This window comes from Sus scrofa, chromosome 10 (genome assembly GCF_000003025.6).
Source record: "Sus scrofa isolate TJ Tabasco breed Duroc chromosome 10, Sscrofa11.1, whole genome shotgun sequence".
Lineage (NCBI taxonomy): Eukaryota > Metazoa > Chordata > Mammalia > Artiodactyla > Suidae > Sus > Sus scrofa.
In genome coordinates, this window is record NC_010452.4 from 42,145,512 (window position 1) to 42,161,107 (window position 15,596).

The window sequence follows — 15,596 nt, forward strand, 5'->3', positions numbered from 1 at the left end:
CAGTTTGGAGACTTTTGATTATTAGTTCTTGACATACACATCCATGCTTTTTTTTGTTTTGTTTTTGTTTTGTGTTTGTTTTGTTTTTGTTTTTGTTTTTTTGCTTTTTAGGGCCACACCCTTGGCATATGGAGGTTCCCAGGCTAGGGGTCAAATCAGAATTACAGCTGCCGGCCTACACCACAGCCACAGCAATGCAGGATCCAAGCCACGTCTGACCCACACCACAGCTCACAGCAACGCCGGATCCCCAATCCACTGAGCGAGGCCAGGAATCAAACCCTCAACCTCATGGTTCCTAGTCATATTTGTTTCCTCTGCACCACGACGGGAACGCCTACACATCCATACTTTTGTGTTTCTTCTTCCGTGTTCTCAGAGGGGTGTGTGTGTGTGTGTATTTATATGGGAAGGGGGATATCTATGTATATCATTTCAGCACAAGGTGATTATCTTCTTTCAAGAATGTTAGAAAATTTAAGGAAGAAATGGAAAGAATAACTGGCAGTGATTAGCTACCTAAACAAAGAAAAGTTTTCTTTCTCTCCCTTCCTGTCAATCCTGTCCTAGCAAGTAGGAATCATTGCAGGTCATTGAAAAGAGGTTGTCTTCCAGTGGCCATACCCAAAGTGGTTCTAATAATCTATCTCATTGCAGTGACTGCTAAAAGGACTCTGAAGGAAAAATATTGACTATACTGTATTATTTGTTTTAGAGAATTTTATTCTCAACTCTTATAGTTCTATGAGCTATTATCATTGAGAATTATTGTATGCTGTCATACTGCTGGTGTTAAATTTTAATGAAATTCAGAGTTCCTGTTGTGGCTTAGTAGGTTAAGAACCTGACCTAGTGTCCATGAGAATACAGGTTTGATTCCTGGCCTCACTCAGTGGGTTAAGTATCCAGTGTTGCCACAAGCTGTGGCAAAGGTCGCAGATGAGGCTTGGATCTGGTGTTGCCATGGCTCTGGCTGTGGTGTAGGTCTGCAGACTATGATGTAGGCCTGCAGCTGCAGCTCCGATTTGACCACTAGCCTGGGAACTTCCATATGCCACAGGTATGGCCCTAAAAAGAAAAAAAATTATTGAGCATGTGGAAAGGGTGTCCATTTGAAAACTGAATGTCAGTTATTTTTTTTCAGAATGACAGACTTATGTATAAACATTACTTAAATCATGTCTTAATTATGTATAAATTTTGTTAAATATAGTTGATTCTTTCTAGAGTCAGTGTAGGATTAATAGGAAATACATAGGCCTAATTGACAACTTGTTAGGTACTTTCCTTATGATAAACTTGATGATGTGTTGCTATTTTATTAGAAGAGATGAACTTTTTCCTCAAATTACAACACTTTAAATATTTGAAACCCTTATTCTGTATAAGCACTATCATATCTCATAAGCTCATTATGATTGGAGATGTTTGATGAAATGTTTAAGACACAGAATATGGAGCCAGAGTCTTAGGGTTCAAATCCTCGCCCTGCCTCTTCCTAGGTGTATGATCCTGTATAGATTACTTACTTCCCCTCATCTTGATTTCCACTTCTGTAAAACAGGGATTTAAATAGATGGTTAATAGATACTGTATTTCATAGGGTTGCAAAAAGATTGCTGTAAGGATTAAATGCATTACTATTTATAAAGCACGCGTACATATAGTAAGTAGTCAACAAACATAGCCACTATATTTGCTTTTTGTCCATCTCCTATCTCGTAAGTGCTGTGTGTGCATGTTATCAAATAAGTTAGTTGTTGACATATTACAGTCTAAAAATATTATTGATTCACAGTCTGTTTTAAATACTTCTTACAATTTCTTTCTTATTAAGGTGTCAAAACTGATTTTTATGCTAGTTGGTTTTGATTATTTGTTTCTTGTTTGTATTGCAGTTACAAACTATAATACTGTGGTAGAAACAAATTCAGATTCAGACGATGAAGACAAACTCCATATTGTGGAAGAAGAAAGTATTACGGATGCAGCAGATTGTGAAGGTGGTGTGCCAGAAGATGACCTGCCAGCAGACCAGACAGTGTTACCCGGGAGCAGTGCAAGAGAAGGGAGCGCCAAGAGCTGCTGGGAGGACAATGGTGAGTTTGGTTCTTCTCGTAATGGTCTGTTCTCTGTGTTCTTTTAAAAATATACCAACTGACATGATAAATTGGATGAAAAGTTGGAAATGAACCATTATTTACTTGTCGATCAGTATCCTACTTATCAAAACCTAGGTTATGAAGCAGAATAATAGTTGTTTTGACCATAGCTTGCATATAATACATTGATACATGTAATATAATGAATTTTGGTAGGTTTTTATTTTTACCAGAATCAAGCATTCCATATATGTTGATATAATTGAACCTATTTTTAGTTGCATACTGCGACTTCAAATGAAGAAACTGCTTAAGAAACCAACAAGTTATATTTTGGTTCAGTACCATTATAAGATAATTCGGTGTGCAAAATTCAGGTTAAATATGGGAGTACTTGTAGTGTTTGTAAGCATCTCTCGCTCTTTTTCTCTCTGTGGTTCCTTCACTCGCTTTAAATTTCTCCACAAGAGGACTTTTCACTTGACAAAGTAAAGCATGGTTGAGGGGAAGAGCAGTGAAAGTAAGGAGCCCTCTACTGCCACCCTTTCAGTGAGAAGCGTTACATGACTGACCTTCCTCCTCACCTGCCAGACGAACAAATGGGACTCTAGTCTTTTCTTCCAGCTCCAAAACTTCTCTTTTCTACTTTTCCTAATACACTAATTAAAGTATTTAGCCTGTTTTTGACAGAATTTAAGCAACATGGGATAAAAACAGAAGGCTGTGGAAGGGGCAGGTGTTGTGAAGTAGACGGATTGGGATCAGGCCCAGGGGCATTAGCAAAGGCAAAGAGGAGCATGAAAAGGGGCCAAATTCAAGGTCAGGCAGAGAGAAGCTGCCCAGCAAGAGTTCAGATTCAGGAAAGTTGTCTAAACAGGATATCAAAACTCAGGTTAGACAGTCTAAGGAAATGGGTCAAGCATGCAGGTCAGAGAATCTGGACAACCAAATGTGGAAGCTTTTAAGCCCCCTCATTTTATACTGTTGTTCATTTGTCCATTCAGCAAACTCTGCAGGAATGGGGTTGGAAATTTGAATAAGACTATATATGAAAAGTGCTTACAATTTAATGGGTGTAAGAGATAAATACATCACACATGTGTTCCAGTTTGATGTAGGTGTAGATTCAGAGTATGTGGAAACATGAAGGAGGAACACTCATGCCTGAGAGGAGAATCCTAGAAAAATTTCCAAGTGAAAATAGTGCTGGGATTGAGCTATAAAGGACTAGTAGAGGTTAGTTAGGCAGAGGATAGGCAATAGAAGGTGCTTCAGGCAGAAGGTGCAACATGCATGAAACCACAGAGGTTTGAACAAATGGCATTTGCAGAAAATGAGATCAGAAAAGTAAACAAGGAAAGACTATGAAGGATGACTTGTGCTAAGTCAAGGAATTTGAACTTTATCCTGGGAGCTGTAACAATAATATCATTGATATGTACTTGAGAAATAAATCTGGTAGCAGTATGGAAAAAGAATCCTGGGGTGGAGGGGAATCTAGAGGCAGGAGGCAGTGTCTCCCAGAAGGAGGCTATAATAGTTCAGACAGTGCTGAGGGGTTGCAACTAAAGAAGTGGGCCTTGGGATGGGAATAAAAGGGAGAGATTTGACAGAAATATGGGAGTTAAAATATGTTAAATGTGGTTGATTCTGTGTGGAAGGTAACCGAGAAGAAGGCCTGACATAACTCCCAGATTCCTGGAAAGTAGAACCCAGAGACGATAACATGCTTATTATCACAGCTATTAACCTGTTACACTGTAATACTGAGTTCAGAGCTTTGGAGGGCAAGGGTTTCTTTCATATTTACTGTCTGTAGACAGACCCGATCCATTGGTGTCATTGATCCAAAATCATAAGGGGAACCAAGAAGGAAATGATTTGTCTGGAAAGGGCAGAGATAATGAGAATGAGATAGAAGAAGTAAAGGGAGAAGTGAAAAATCAGTGAAGGAGTTCTGTTTCTGAGAATACGCCAGGAGAGATTATTTGGATTGATGTTCTCACTGAAAATAACTAATGATATTAAGTTTTTAAATAAAGAAATCTTCTTGAAAACCTTAAAGAACTAACTAGATAGTAGGACATTAATAGATCAAAATCTGAGTAAGAACAGGAACCCACAGAGGTCAGCAGAGCACAGCATAGAGCTCTTTGGCCTTGAGGACATTTGCCTCACAAGGTAACACAGGATGTGGTTTTCAGGCCTCTGAGAAGAACCAAAGCCTTGGACCACCAAAGAGTTAGTAGCAGATCCTCCCCTAGGATGGACCACATACTATATGACAAACTATGCGCAAGCTCTCTGCCATCCATACCATCCTCAAGAGTTAGCAAACAAAATGGCCTTGGCTAGAGATGGGGGAATGGAGGATTGCCCCTGAGAAGCTGTAACTACAAGCTCTCATGCATTGATTTACAGCTCAAATTCACATTGCTGGGCAGCCTGACAAAGTTCAAGACATAACTAAGTCTGAAAAATGGACCTGCCTCCAAGACTCATAGGCACTAAGCAGGAGCAAAACCAAGTCTTTTCAAGGAACATACCTTCATCTTGCCACTGTAGAAGTTTCCCAGTAATTTAGCAAGAAGACAGAAATGTGAAACAAAAGGAAACAGAAACCAACCGATAAAGACCTTAATTACTAGAGTTATCTGATAAAGATTATAAAATGACTGTCAGTGTTGAAAGAAAAATAGGCAAACTTGAAATTATCTGCTGTGATAGAATAAAATAGAACCAATAGATTTTTAAGAAGATCAAAATGTTAACTTCTGAAAATGAAAAAAAAAAATGTATATAGAATAGTAGAAATTCAAGGAGTTCCCGTCATGGCACAGTGGAAACGAATCCAGTGAAAGAACCATGAGGTTGCGGGTTCAACCCCTGGCCTCACTCAGTGGGTTAAGGATCTGGCGTTGTCGTGAGCTGTGGTGTAGATTGCAGACACGACTTGGATCTGGCATTGCTGTGGCTCTGGCGTAGGCTGGCGGCAGCAGTTCCGATTAGACGCCTAGCCTGAGAACCTCCTTATGCCACAGGAGCGGCCCTAAATAGACAAAAGACAAAAGAAAAAAAGAAATTCAAAGGATGGATTTAACACTAAATAGAGTTGAAGAAAAAAATCAATAAATTGGAATATAGGGGGAAACTTATACTAAATGCAGCTCAGAGAGACAGAAAGAAAAATAGGAAAAATCCTGAGAAGAGTTATGAAAGTTAAATCTAGAAGAGAGAATAGGGAAGCAACAATATTTCAAGAGATAATGACTGAGTTTTTTTCAGTTTTGATGAAGGATACCAGATCACAGACTCAAGAAGTTCAACAAATAATACCAAGAAAGATAATTAAATCTATCCCCAGACACATAATAGTGAAATTACAGATCATCTAAAACAAAAAGAAAACTCGTAAAAGTAAACACCCTAAATTTATATTATATTTTAGAGAGTGGCAGTTGAACCAGCCGCTGAATTCTCAGTGAAAACAATGCAAGCCAGACATAATGAAAAGATGTCTGGGAGTTCCCATCATGACTCAGCAGAAAGGAATGTGACTAGCATCCATGAGGACACAGGTTTGATCCCTGACCTCGTTCAGTGGGTTAAGGATCCAGCATTGCTGTGAGCTATGGTGTAGGTCGCAGATGCAGCTTGGATCTGGTGTTGCTGTGGTATAGGCTGGCAGCTGTGGCTCCAATTGGACCCCTAGCCTGGAAACCTCCATATGCCATGAGCATGGCCTTAAAAAAAAAAAAAAAAAAAAAAAAAGAGCAAGAGAGAGAGAGAAATGTCTGCCAGTACGGAATTCTGTACTTTAAATATCTTTTAAGAAAGGAGGTGATGGTTTTAGACAAGTTTCAGGCTGTGAGAACAGAAAATTTGTTTTTAGTAGGCCCTTATTAAAGCAAGTTTTAAATGATACATTTTAGCATGAAGAAAGAAATCTTTAATAAAAGGACTGAGGTATAAGAAGAACAGAGAAAAAATAGCAAATACATGGTAAAGATAGATAACTAGTATTACCAAATGAAAATACTGACAGAAAAGTGGGTGCAGATAAATTTATTTCAGACGATGTTGACCTTAAAACTAAAAGCATTATTATACATAATAGGATCGTTTTATAATGATGAAAGGTTAATTTCACTGATATTATTTCAAATATATTTGTGCCTAATAACAAGGCCACAAAAATAGATGAAAAAAATAGGCAATCTACAAAGAAAAAAAACAGGAGTTCCCATTGTGGCTCAGCGGGTTATGAACCCAACTAGTATCCATGAGGACACAGGTTTGATCCCTGAATCCACTCAGTGGGTTAAGGATCCAGCGTTCCCATGAGCTGTGGTGTAGGTGGCAGACATGGCTCAGATCCCACATTGCTATAGCTCCAATTCAACCCCTAGCCTGGGAACTTCCATATGCTACAGGTGCAGCCCTAAAAAGCAAAAAAAAAAAAAAAAAAACAAAAACAAAAACAAAAAAACTACAGTCATTGTTGAGGATTAAACACACTCTGGTTAGTCCCTGATAGAATAATCCCAGAAAACCAATGTGAATATAGAAGATTTGAAAGTATATAGAGACAGTGAACTTAGTAAGCACAAAATAAATATTTTTTCAGGCTATTTTGGAATATTTATAAAAATTAAATATATAAAAGCAAATCTCAACAAATTTCAAAGGATAAAAATCACAGAATATTAAGCTATAAAATAATAAATAGAATAGTATGTTTGGAAATTCAAAGAATCACTTTTGAAAGTATGTTTATGGGTCAATAAAGAAATAAATCATAGTTAAAATGAGATATTTTGAACCAAATGATGAAAATATTCTGTATAAGAATTTGTAGGATATGGTTAAAGCCATTTTTAGAGGAAAATTCAGAGCCTTAAGTATATATTTTTGGAAGGATTATGACTAAAAGTTAATGAACTCAGCAACTATCTTAACTTAGAAAAAGAACAGCTGAGTTGTTTGAAAGTAAAAAAAAAAAAAAAAAAAAAAAGTAAGTGTAGTTAACTCTAGAAAAATGCAAGGGTCAAGGGTGTCAACCCTTCTTGTGTGTAGTCAGCCTTCTGCACATGAGATTCCCCCATGTGGTTCTGCATCTGTGGATTCAATCAACTGCAAATAGCTTAGTATTGTGGTATTATTGAAAAAATAGGCATGTAAGTAGATCTGTGCATTCAAACTTGTGTTGTTAAAGGGTCAACTATGGTTAGAAATTGATATAAACCTACAATATAAAAAATCAGCATAAACAAAACTTTATTCTTTGAAAATATTAACAAACCTTTGACAAGATTGATCAAGGAAAATAGAAAATATAAATAGCTAAAATCAAGTATGAAAAAAGGACATAACTACAGATACTACAGACATTAAAGAAAGTAGCAGGGGGTATTGTGAACAACTGTATGTCAATAAATTTGAAAATTTGAGAACAGAATATTAGAAATCCATAGCCAAAACTGGCTCAAAAAGAATTAGAAAACATGACTAGTTCTATAACCTTGAAAGAATGTGAGAAAAAAGAATGTATATATGTATGTGTGCTGGGTAACCTTGCTGTACAGTAGAAAAATGACAGAACAGTGTAAACCAGCTATAATGGAAAAAATAAAAGTCATTGCTAAAAAAAGATATTAAATTGGTGGTCTAAAAGATCCCACAAAAGTGGTGATGATATAGAGCAACTGATGAGACTCTTACACATGGTTTGCAGGACTGCAAAAGTGGTGATGATATAGAGCAACTGATGAGACTCTTACACATGGTTTGCAGGACTGCAAATGCTCTGCTCCTCTGGCTGTATATTATAAATACACACTTACCATAGGACCCAGCAATCCCACTCCTGGGCATTTTCCCTAGGAAAATGAAAACTGAGGTTTACACAAAAACTTGTACACTAATTTTAGAAGCACTATTCATCAAAATTTCCAGAAATTAGAAGCAACCTATCGTCCTTCAACGGGTGAAAGAATAAGGAAACAATAGTCCAGTCATGAAGTGGAATACTACTCAGTAATAAAAGGAACAAATTACTGGTACAAACAGCACCTTGGATTTATCTCAGAATGAAAGGAGACAATCTCGAAAGGCGGTGCGCTATATGATTCCACGTGCCTTTTCAAAAAGGCAGACTGTGTGCTGGATAAGAAATCAGTAGTTGCCAGGGGATAAATGGGGAAAGTGTAGCATACAGGGCGCCAGGGAGTTTGGAGATAATGGGGCTGTTCTGTAGCCTGATTTTGGGGGGTGGTTACATCAATCTATTCATACTAAAATTCATAGAGCTATGCAACAAAAGAAAAAACAGTACATTTTTATGTATAATATTGTGATACCTGTATAGGCATGTATGTATATGTATAAATTTTTTCCTCTTCTACAGAGAAAACTCTAGCCCAGATGACCTTACTGGAAAATTCTTCTAAACAGTCAAGGAACTAATAATTACAGTTTTAGACAACTCTTCCAAAGACTGGTGTAAGAGAGAAGATTCCCCAGCTCTTTAAAGGAGGCTGCCATAATGTTGATAGCAAACCAGATAAGTATAAGAAAGGAAAATTACAGCCTTGCTCAGAACACAGCCACAGAAATCCCAAACAAGATATTAGCTACGCAGTATATGTGTATGTTCATGTATGAAATGCAAGGTCAGAATAATACTTAAAACAACTTAAAAAATAGCACCTTAAGATTTAAAGAGAACATTCAAAGTTCACCTCAACAGATGCAGAGGGGAAAACATTTATTAAAATTTAGTACCAGTGTGAAAAAAAAAAAAAAAGCATTTATTAAAGTTCAGGACCTGTGTAAAAAACTAAAAGAAAAAACATTTATTAAAATTTAATGCCTGTGTAAAAGTTACCATATGATCCTGCAATTCCACTCCTGGGCATATATCCAAAGAAAACTATAATTTGAAAATATACATGCAACCCTATGTTCATTGCAGCACTGCTTACAATAGTTAAAACATGGAAGCAACCTAAATGCCCATCAACAGATGAGTGGATAAAGATGTGGGTATGTGTGTGTGTGTACACAGATATATATGTATATATATATACACATACACACACACACATATGTATACGTAGACAAACACAGTGGAATATTACTCAGCCATAAAAAATAATGAAATAATGCCATTAGCAGGAACATGGATGGATCTAGAGATTATCATACTAAGTGAAGTAAATCTGAAAGAGATAACTACCATGTGATATCAGTTATATGTGGAATCTAAAATAGGACACACATGAACTTATTTACAAAACAGAAACAGACTCACAGACATAGACAACAAACTTATAATTACCAAAGGGGAAAAGGGAGGGATAAATTAGAAGTTTGAGATTGACATATGCACACTACTATATATAAAATAGATAACCAGCAAGGGCCTAGTGTATAGCACAAGGAACTATACTCAGTATTTTGTAAATATCCTATAAGAGAAAATACTCTGAAGAAGAATATGTGTGTGTGTGTGTGTGTGTGTGTGTGTGTGTGTGTGTGTGTGTAAAACTGAATCACTGTGTTGTATACCTGAAGCTAATACAATATTGTAAGTCACCTATACTTAAAAAATTCAGGAGTTCCTGTCATGGCTCAGCAGAAGCAAATCTGACTAGTATCCATGAGGACACGGGTTAGATCCCTGGCCTTGCTCAGTTGGTTAAGGATCCAGCGTTGCTGTGAGCTCTGCTGTAGGTCACAGACACAGCTCGGACCTGGCATTGCTGTGACTATGGAGTAGTAGGCTGGCAGCTGCAGCTATGATTCCACCCCTAGCCTGGGAACCTCCACATGCCCCAAATGTGGCCCTAAAAAAAAAAAAAAAAAAAAGGGAAGAAAAGAAAATTCAGTACCTGTGAATGGATATTGTAAAAACCAACAGTCTGGTTACTTCCTTGATCTAAGAAGTATGTCTGTGTAAAATCTATCACAGATGTTGTGCTTTATGATGCAGAGATGGAAACTTTTCCTTGGTGATCCAGAACGCGGTCATGATGTCCGCATTCACCACTCTCCTCAGCCTTCTGTTGGAGGTGCTGCCCCATGCAGTAAGCAAATAGACAAGAAAGGTAGCAGTTACAGAGGAAAAAACAGAACTCCCATTATTTGTCAATGATACAACTGTATATATATAAACAGAAGAATCACAGGTAAATTATTAGTACTAATAAGAGAATGTGACAGATTTGCTGAGTATAAACAAAATACTGAATTTAAAGTCATCCTTATACACCAGGAGGAGTTAAAAAATGAAAATAGATGTAAGACCACATGAAAAAATTATAAACCTTTATTAGCAGCATTAGCAAGTACCTCAGTAAATGAAAAAATGTATCATGTCGGAGTTCCCGTCGTGGCGCAGTGGTTAACGAATCCGACTAGGAACCATGAGGTTGCGGGTTTGATCCCTGCCCTTGCTCAGTGGGTTAACGATCTGACGTTGCCGTGAGCTGTGGTGTAGGTTGCAGACGCGGCTCGGATCCCGCGTTGCTGTGGCTCTGGCGTAGGCCGGTGGCTACAGCTCCGATTCAACCCCTAGCCTGGGAACCTCTATATGCCGTGGGAGCGGCCCAAGAAATAGCAACAATAACAACAACAACAAAAAGACAAAAGACAAAAAAAAAAAAATGTATCATGTCCATGGATTAGAAGACTATATTTTTTACCTAAACCCCAGGCTTTATTTGGGTCTCACTGGTTTTTCCACTCCTGCCCCCTTTCTTTCCCAGGACCCAGTCCAGGCATCACGTTGCATCTGGTTTTGTCTCCTTAGTCTCCTCTGGTCTGTGGCACTTTCTCATCTTGCTTGTTTTCATGACCTTGGCAGTTGGAGGGGTCCTGGTTGTGTACCTGTGGAATAGCCCTCACTTTGGGTTTGTCTAATGTTCTTTTCATAATTAGACTCAGAGTGTGGGATTTTGGTGAAGTACCCCTCTGGTCACTTCATGTCAGGGGCACATGAAAGCCCAGGACATAACAGGAACAGCCAGGAGACTGGTGAGCAGAGGTGAGGAACAGAAGGCCAGGAGACATGAAGCCAGAGAGGTAGTGGGGTACCAGGACCCTGATAAGTCTGTTAAGCTGGTAGAAACACCTTCACCCTTGTGGAAATGAGGAGACAGTGAAAGGATTTGAATGGAGAAGTGGTATAGTTTGACTTTCATTTTACAAGGAACACTCTAGATGCTGTATTGAGAATAAAGCCTAGAGGTCAAAGGCAGGAACTGAAGGACCAGTACAGAGCTTATTAATCTAGTGTGGCCACTGGAATCAGGAAAGCAGAAGCAGGGGTAATTAGAACATACCAAATTCTGGTTATATTTTGAAAGTAAAGGATTTAAGGTAGATTACATCTGGATTCTGAGAGGAAGAGGAGGTTAAGATGATTCCATGGTTTCTTCCATTTTATGGTTAAGTTGGGGGGCTAATTATGAAACATTTATTATTTATCATTTTGTTGGAATCAGTCCCACTTCATCTGTTTTTGAGTCTGGTTCTGTCTTTGTCGTGTCCTTCTGTCATCCAGAAATGTGATGCATAGGGCCAACAAAAGACCTAGTGGCATGGCCCTAGCTTTCCTCTGTTGTCATCATTCTATAAACCACCACTTTTAAAATAAATTTATTCAACCAATTTTTAATCCATCTATGTCTTCAAAAATAAATATTATATGAGATCATGCCTCCTAATGATACTTTAAAAAATGGACATGAGGCCAGTTTATGACTTTTTTTTCCATTGAACCCATCCTGAATACTGTTGATCGATGTTATTTCTTTTTTATGTGCAGACACATAACACAGTACCTTTATAATCTATTTTAGAAAACATTCTCAGGATGGAAGTGAAATATCTCTGATCTGTAGTTTACAAAAGGAAGTCAAAGGTAGAACATGCAAATTGAAGGACTCTGTCCGTCTCCCCTAATCTCCACTGTTCCTCAAAGGCTTTTATATTTTCTGAAAATAATTGTGTATGAGCCAGGAGACCACGTGTTTTTGTACAGTGATTTATCTGTCCTGCGTTTTAGCTCTTTTGCTTCTTGAACTTCATACTTTCTAGCAGAGAAGATCATAACTAATTCATGAAGTTCTGGCTGCCTCTAGGATTTGAATTCAGGCTCTTTAACATGACAGACCAGGCCCCTTACAGCTCAGTCCTACCACATGTCCCCAAACCTGACTTGACACCCCTTCTCCCTGTGTCCTTCCTCCCCTTCCTGTCCCCTCTCCCAGTGTGCCTTCTCTTCCTCGTCTGTCACCTTCTCTGTGAACCACTTTCTGACCCTGAAGACACAGGGCTCGGGTGTCTGCAAAGCCCCCTCTGTCTGTCCCTCTTACACATGGTGCTGTGACTGATCACTCTGCTCCACTAGAGCTCCTGGGGCCAGACACCATTGTGTTGATCTCTGTCCTTTGCCACTAATGCCTAATATATATGAGATGCTTAAGAAGTCTCCTACAAGTGAGTGAATGAATTAAAGACGTTTTCCTTTTTTATTTTTAATCTTCATCAATTCTACCATCAATTCCAAGACTATTTTCCCTTTCTTGCTTTCCTTGCTGTTTTGAGAGCTATAGTTCTTCTTTCTTTTTTATCTTCCTTACACTTTCTGGACCTTACGTTGTCTAAACTCTTGTATTCATCCTTGGTTATATGACATTTTTTCTGCTCCTTGTAAATATACTTTTGAAATCTGAGCAACCTAGACATTCTCTCTGGGTGACACATTTCTTTCTTTCTTTTCTTACATAAAATATGAAAAGAAACTAAGGAGTCTCCTTGGCTGGCCCATGTGTAAGGCATCTAGGAAGTAGTAAAACCAGATAACCACTTAATCCTTTATCAGCTATTTTTAAAAGAACTGTAGAGACTTCTGCTTCTAGTAAGATGAAATCGATATACTACTTTCCGTTTCTCCTGATAAGTACCAAAACCCCAGGATGCTGCATTGAAACAAACACAAGAAGACTGTGGAAGGTGGAGAGAAGAAGGCAGGCAGGTTTCCTCGGGACCCAAGGAACGACACGGCAGTGAGTCCCTGGGTTTTCTCTCAGCTGCTTGTCCCTCTGCATGTCCCTCCAAGATCAGATGGGGTGCAGGAGAAGGCAGCACCCAGACAGAAACTGCCATCCCCTAGCCACAGAGCAACTGCAGCCTGCTCCCCTCCTTACCAGCCAAGGCTGAGTGGGGATCCTGCCCTCCACACTTGCTGAAACGAGGACCCCAGCATCCGTGGTGATGTCAGAGACCCAGTAGGGAGCTGGAACTTTCATCCCCTCTAAGGAGGAGTTAACAGTGGCAACTCTGTGGAAAACACGGGGGTGCCTGGCCTTCCAGCCCACCTCCCCCCATTGGGGTAGGCACACTTCCCCATCCTGCTGGGGTGATGGGTTCCCTGGTGGGAAGCCTGGTGGGAACTCAAGGCTTCACCCCCACCCTGCCTGTCCTTGGGGTCAGTGAAGCTGTGTGGAGCAGTAGTGAGCCATCCTTGCCCCCTCTCAGCCAGAGTCTGGACCCCCATCTGCTTGGCTGTAGAGAGCAGCCCCCCTCCCCAGGTGGGGAACAGAGGCTGAGAGAGGAGCCTGGAAGACCATAGCCCTGCAACCTTGGCCTATAATGGGACCACGCCTGCCTTCTCACTGGAGATCCATGTCTCTGTCTCTTGACAGCGTAACTAAAATGTTCAAGTTTCATTCAAAACTCATTGTCACAGTAAGAGCTGGGAAATGTTCAGCTGAAGTAGAAAAGACAATCAGTAGACAGCAACACTGAGTGACAAAGATGCTAGAATTATCTGATGTGGGTTGTCAGTTTTGAACGTGCTTCAAACTGAAAGAGCCTTCACAAAGAAAATATGAAGAATCACCAAATGGAAAATTTAGAACTGAAAAATACAATCACTAAAATTCAAAAACTGCAGACAGACTCCATAGCAATGTGGAAGGACAGAGGAAGTATCAGTGAAGAGGCGGCTAGAACAGCAGAGCTACAGAAAAAAGAAAGACAGAAAAACAGAACAGTCTGAACAACTCATTTGGATGTGTTGTATCTGTCGTCAGAATCCCAGAAGGAGAGAAGTGAGGGTGGGCCTGAAAAGTACTCGAAGAAACAATGGCTGAAGTTTTCCAAAATGTGGCCAAAAACACGAACCCGCACCCCAAACAGGATAAACCCAAAGAGACCCAGGCCAAGACCCATAGGCAAACTCAGGAGAACTAAAGCCAAAGAAAGAATCCTGAAAACAGCGAGCAGTTACTTTTGCAGATTTGCAGCACTACTCAGGGCTGTAAGACAACCAAGACTTTTTGCTGGAATATTGATTCAGAATCCTCAGTAAATTAATTTGAATTCAGGAATATGAAGATTAGTAACTTCTAATGGTTCATTTGGTTGGTTACCATTAAGTGGCCCTTAGTCTCATATTCACAGGAACGTTTATGGAATGGGCTTCTCACCCAGAGCACTTCTACCTTGAACTGTTTTATGGCTCCTCAGGTTAGTCCTTGTGGCTGAATCTGAAAAATTACCTGTCACATTGGACATGGTTGACCAAACCAGCCTGATCCTGGAGCAGAAACAGAAAATGTGAGTTATTGCCCAAGGAGGTCGCACCGTGGGGCCCCCAGGCCACCCGCCCGGCACAGTGCCACCTGGTTCTGCTCTGTCAGGAGGCTGTCTCTTCTGCTGCTGTGTACTTTGCTTTTTTTGTGCTGCCTATTAATAAAATACTACCCAGTGTGAAAAAACAAATAAGAATTTTAAAAAGCTATAGGAGATACAATATCTATGCCAGTAAGTTACTTTAAAGACTTTTGAGAAAAGGGGGACACAGTGAAGAAGAAAGTGGGCAGCGACATTTAGCTGTGCCAGAGGCCAGCACACCAAACTGCAGATCTGAAGCAGGTGCAAATCAAGGGTTCAAGTGCTCTGGAAAATGCTGCGTGCTATCGAAATGTTAACCATGCGATAAGTGCTTCTATAAATCTATTCTTATCTGTGAATGAAATCTCAAGGATCAAGTTCTTAGAAGGATTGCATCGAAGAAGCAGTCTTTTTATCATAGATAGTAAATAAAACATTAAGTAAAGTAGAACATGTTCATGTCTAAAAAATAAGGTTTTTGAATAAAAAGTCCTATTGTCTTAAAATACCATAAATTTTACATTTTCTTTCTGAGGAAGATGGCATAGGTTGGCAGTGTTCCAGCATATCACACTTATCTTACAGGAGCTGCTTGTGGTTCAGCCAAAAACTCTCATGCTTGTGTCAGTTAAACGTTTTAAAATATATGCACTCTTACTTTTGAGACACCTGTTTTATAGGCCCCTCACACTTTGAGCTTTAAAACAGTATATGAAACTAATCTGATAATATAAAATGTGTTGGCTAATTCGTAATGCTTTAAAAAATGCTAAGTTTAAAAAATGACCCCAAGTAATAGTGACCTAACCA

The 15,596-nt window shown here is 39.2% G+C and overlaps 1 protein-coding gene across 1 annotated transcript in view; it reads left to right on the top strand.

Moving 5' to 3' along the window:
* ZEB1 (zinc finger E-box binding homeobox 1) overlaps window positions 1-15,596 on the top strand; it is a 203,026-nt gene that overhangs the window by 132,398 nt on the left and 55,032 nt on the right. Inside the window, 1 exon segment of the mRNA XM_021064196.1 lies at window positions 1,899-2,099. Coding sequence (XP_020919855.1) covers window positions 1,899-2,099 — 201 coding nt within the window.